Raw genomic sequence first — 4,987 nt, 5'->3', positions numbered from 1 at the left:
GAGCTTTGTGATTTAAAGCTCTGAAAAGCAATGTAATTGTTATGGATAGGCGTGTGACTTACCATCAAGCGCACGACTTGTTCGTTCTGTCACTTGGTACTATAAAAAAAAAATTAAAATCAAACAACAAATGTCACAATGGACGTGCTGCTTCACGAACTTATTGCTTTCTTTAGCTAGTAACTACATGATTTTTATCGTATCTTAATGAAATGATATTTTTATTGTATAAAATTCATATAACTTGATTGTTTATTTAAATAATTACAATACTACCAACCTTATAACACCTACAAAACAGGGTATAGCAAAAAGATTTAATCATGTTCTTAATTTTCCGTAAACAATTTGAAAGGCATGTTCACTTTTTGTTGACGCACTTGTTTGGATTCACATTTTCTATTACTCGCTGAAATATTTTTAATTGGTTCAGTCAAAAGCACATCGACCTCGATATCGAGTACACTGTTTTGTATTGGGAGTTTTTAAATTTTGAGTTTTTATTCAGACAAATAGCAAAGCCGTGTCCAGTGACTTCGTTCAATAACGATTCGCCACCATACAACTAGTTTCAATTTGCCACTGTTCGCAATACATAATTTGTTATTTAATATTACAATTCCAGTTCGTCAAGCTTTTTATTTGTATGTAGAAATTTAAGTGTAGCTTGAAATATAAACTTAAACTGAAACTTAAAACATGTGCAGGGTCATTTTCAGGTTAGCTTTCTCTAATTTACGTACAAAGATTTAGTTTATTTTATTTTGCGACACACACGTCCGTCACTCATCTCAGCTCAGGGCTCATTGAAAACCAGCGCCACAGTCAATTGCGGCTGTGGCATAAACTAAATGAAGTCCTTTTGCGTACGCCACAACCACACACATAACAGTACAACATTTGTAGTTGTTATATTTAGTATTTTTCTGTTTTGCTCTTTGTTTGTTATTGTCTTATTTTATTTTATTTAAATTTTGTTAATTACGTCTTTTTGTTTTGTTTTGCTTGTCTAAGTGGTATCAATATTTATTTTTTGTATCTATGTGTTGTGGCGTTGCAATAAATGTCAATTCTATTTCATTCTAAATTTGGTGGCAATTCTTTTTATTCAAATATTCTAGAATATTATCATGAAGTATTATTTAGTATTCGAGTGTAGTGACCTGAAATATTATTTAATATTACACTAGAATATACTCGAATACATAAATAATAAAAAAAAAATGCCACCGAAATTAGATAGAGATAAAAATTTGATTGGTAGGCTGAAAATTACCCAAATAGTGCGTGTTCTGCTTGATTGTACTTATACCAAATTAAGGTATTGTGAATAAAATATGTAAAATAGTGCAAATGTAAATATGAAAGAAAAGATGAATGGATTGTGTGAAAGATGACATGGATAAGAAAGATGCGAGTATAAAAATTACGGCTGATAGGGGACAGTGGAAGAAAAACACATGTTGTGCCGACCCCACCTAGCGTGGGATAAGGACAGGAAGAAGAAGAGAAGTGCAAATCTAATTATTTATTGTTGAAACTGTGGCGAGTCGTTGAAAAATCTATTTTACACAAAAAAGTGACGTGTAGACTCGCACTACCACATCGTACCACACATGTACTAGGCCTTATCATACTGCAATTTCGAGATGAACTAATGATGTAATCTATTTTACAACTGATTCAGTTTGTGACCAAACAATTAGACGGACAGACGTACTTTTATTGTTGTATTCTTTCAAAAAATATACGAAAATGTTACCTCTATTTCACTTAGCAGTGTTGTCCATTAATACCTTTACACTGTGGCACGATCAAAAATATGTAGATTTTCCATTCAGAAAGGAAATTTTAGTACTGGATTTGCCATTGAAACGAAGGGTATTGATGCTCACTTTTTGGGGTTTGGTACGTATATATTTCTGTTTTATTTTTCTTTTTACAGCAACTTTATCTGGTACAAGACCATGCAGAGTGAGCCTCCTCGTGTCCCTTGGTTTGACCATGTTTAGTTAAGCAGGGGTCAAATTGTCGTAATTGAATTGAACATTTTTTTGTATTTGGTGCGGAGAATGAACTCACCGAATTGTGAAGTGTATGGGATTTCTGAGGATGTACATCACTTGCTCATGGAGTGTATTCCTTAAGAGGGCGCGGTTATTTGCACAGGCTGGTGTCGTACATTAATGTTGGGTGGTTTCAATCTGTTTCGTCGGAGCCAGCATGTAGTGCCGCGGAGATTTTGTATACATGTTTGGTTAGGTAGTATTTTGATTTATCTGTCTGGATTTTATTAAGTGTTTTCTTGAGGTATCGTTTTTCTAACGGGGCTGGCAATAACGGTCAATAACGATCAAAGCCCTTAAATAAATAAAGAGTAAAAAAAATCTATGAAGAAATTTAGGGAGTTTGCTGATGGGGTATCTAACGAACAGCGTGGCGTCAATTATATCAATAAAACAACAAATGTCAGGAGACAAATCTCGTCCAACCAGGTGCCACTATGTATTCAACATAAAAAAATCACACGATTTCTCACAAAAAAACGATATTTTTGGATTAACTTACCAATTTCTGCCGCCAAGCAGTAATGTGAGCATTACTGCGTTCCAGCTTCAATAAAGGTGCTGATGAAATGACAGGCACTTAGGACTTATCAACTTATGTCTCGGGGTGACAAGCGCAGTGGCAGTGCACCTCAGATCTATGCTATTTAAAGCCCTGAGTGGGTCCTAAAAACACGAAACCTTTGTCACTAACTTTATTTCAATTTATATTTATAAACACCAATCAGGAAACGTCGTTACATGACAATGTTGGATAAAGTCGCCAGCATTGTAGACTATGTCCTATGGCTACGGCTTAGGGTCACTCTATGCTCAACAGTGGGACTTAGATGACTAGATTTTTAGAGCCACGTGAACGTCAGCATCCGCCGCTACATACAATTATATTTTCTTGTTGTTTTTTAAAATTGCCCTTCATTTGTTACAGACACTTCAGACCCTGTACTTCGCAGTTGCCCTACTGAATGACATCATCGGCACCAATGAACGATCACCGAAAAAAGCGCCTTTCATCAGAAAAATAAAGGACGCCCTTTTTAGCCTGGCTTTCCCTGTAGCTCTCTACGTCACCGGTGCATTCTGGACAATATACGCTATTGATAAAGAATTGATATTTCCTGAAGTTATAGCAAAAGTAATACCTGTTTGGGCCAATCACGTAATGCATACATTCGTCAGCGTATTCATTACTGTTGAACTCCTCTTTGCAGCAAGAACTTATCCTTCCAGAAAAGTCACAGTTTCTTTAACTTTCACATTTATTTTGGGATATTTGATTTATTTGCATTTGAGTTATTTAAAATGTGGTGTTTGGATTTATCCTCTATTAGATGTACTTCCTTGGCATTTGAGAACTGTGTTTTTTGTGCTAAGCACTCTTGTTGCTATGTTTATATCAATCGTTGGAGAAAAGTTGGATTCTATCGTTAATCCAAAGAAAGATAACGCAAAACATAAGAAGCGATAAGGGTATTAAGTAAAAAAACATTAATCGATTCAGTCAACCCACTTTAACTCAATGAAAAGGAATTTGAAATTCGTTTTTTGTTTCGATAATTCAACCACTACAAGAAGTGCAAGAAAGTCACCAGTCTTACTGACGTGGAATCGATATAGACTGATCATGTTTTACTACACTTATCGCATTAAACCGATCCAATAGCGTCGGTTTCCCCGTGTAGTACGGATGTATTTAATCCACAGAACAATAAATACAGTAGAAGTGGTTAATTAGCGTCCAACGCGTGCCAATTATAATAGGTCTCGAAAAACCTATCTGAGCTCAGTGCGCCATTTTCGCTGTACGGTATGATTGTGTCATTCTTTCGTACAAATTCTCTAAAATCATAGAAAAATGCCTTATTGTGCTGTTTTGAAATACAAAAATGATAGCCCCGCCAAAAAAATTACCCGTGATGGTATTTCCTATCATTGGAAAGTCTTATATTAATAAATATTAAATTTTCTGTTCATCGATTTTTTTTGATACAAGAAACGAAAGTAAGCCCCTGCAATATGGTCGCTTCTTGTTTGGAGGACTAAATTAATAATTCCAATTCGTCGACGTTCCGTAACGAACCGCAGATGGCAGTACATTGATTGAAATTTCAATATAATATCAGAACGTCGTAACTTGCAATAATAGGTATTGATGATATTGCACTTTCGACGATATGCCAACATGATAAACTTTAAATTATATTAACAATCCAGAATTTGTTATTCCTTTTTAAATTTGAAACTACTACCAATCAAATAGAATACTACGCATTAGCTGGACCCAGAAAGATCCCAAAGTCACAGTTCTTCAGCGCGTTGGGAGGGACCGAGAACTGTTTCAGACTGTCAAGAAAGGAAAGTTGCGTATGTTGGACACGTTATACGGCATGAAAAGTACCGACTTCTCCAACTTATAATGATGGGCAAGATCGAGGGTAAACGACGTACTGGAAGAAGGAAGAAGTCGTAGATGCGCAACATCCGGGAATGGACGAATATTGCAGACGGCTGACGGCCAGCTGCCAGTAGTGGAGAGGCACTACATGATGATGACCAATCAATATAAAAATTTTATAGTGTTTCAACTTAAGAATGTGTGAGTTTTGGCGACATCCGTTCTGATAGTAATCGTTGTTTTTTTTTCTTCCGTGGTTTCATCATTGTAACTATACCTTCTTCTACTTTCTACTCGTTCACTCTGTTATAATTATTTGGTGCTGAAAAATGTGTTTCCCATCCATTTTTAAATTCATCCTTATTCGGCGCGCCGTACGGACACGATCGGAGCCATTCAGACGTCTTGGAATGCGTTTAGTGGTCGTCAACACTCGCGCAGTGCGGACGCTATCAGAAATTTGTAAGGAAGCCAATTCGTTGCCGGCGTATGTCGATTCATGTGATCTGAGTCGAACCGAAACGCA

At 36.2% G+C, this 4,987-nt stretch overlaps 1 protein-coding gene across 1 annotated transcript; it reads left to right on the top strand.

Moving 5' to 3' along the window:
* The first annotated feature begins 1,707 nt into the window (after positions 1-1,707).
* LOC113238992 (androgen-induced gene 1 protein-like) lies at positions 1,708-4,342 on the top strand. The gene is made up of 2 exons (XM_026475862.1): positions 1,708-1,908; positions 2,995-4,342. The coding sequence occupies exons 1-2, from the start codon at positions 1,756-1,758 to the stop codon at positions 3,532-3,534; spliced, it is 693 nt and encodes a 230-aa protein (XP_026331647.1). The 5' UTR covers positions 1,708-1,755; the 3' UTR covers positions 3,535-4,342.
* The last annotated feature ends 645 nt before the right edge of the window (positions 4,343-4,987 follow it).

This window comes from Hyposmocoma kahamanoa, unplaced genomic scaffold, assembly GCF_003589595.1.
Source record: "Hyposmocoma kahamanoa isolate Upper Pololo Valley unplaced genomic scaffold, ASM358959v1 99020, whole genome shotgun sequence".
Classification (NCBI taxonomy): domain Eukaryota; kingdom Metazoa; phylum Arthropoda; class Insecta; order Lepidoptera; family Cosmopterigidae; genus Hyposmocoma; species Hyposmocoma kahamanoa.
This window is presented reverse-complemented; position numbering and strand designations above follow the sequence as displayed.

Excerpts from the sequence above, each read along its gene's own strand:
- LOC113238992 (XM_026475862.1), top strand. The coding sequence starts at position 1,756 with ATGTTACCTCTATTTCACTTAGCAGTGTTGTCCATTAATACCTTTACA. Across the intron at positions 1,909-2,994 it reads TGCTCACTTTTTGGGGTTTG|ACACTTCAGACCCTGTACTT; the intron begins GTACGTATATAT and ends CATTTGTTACAG.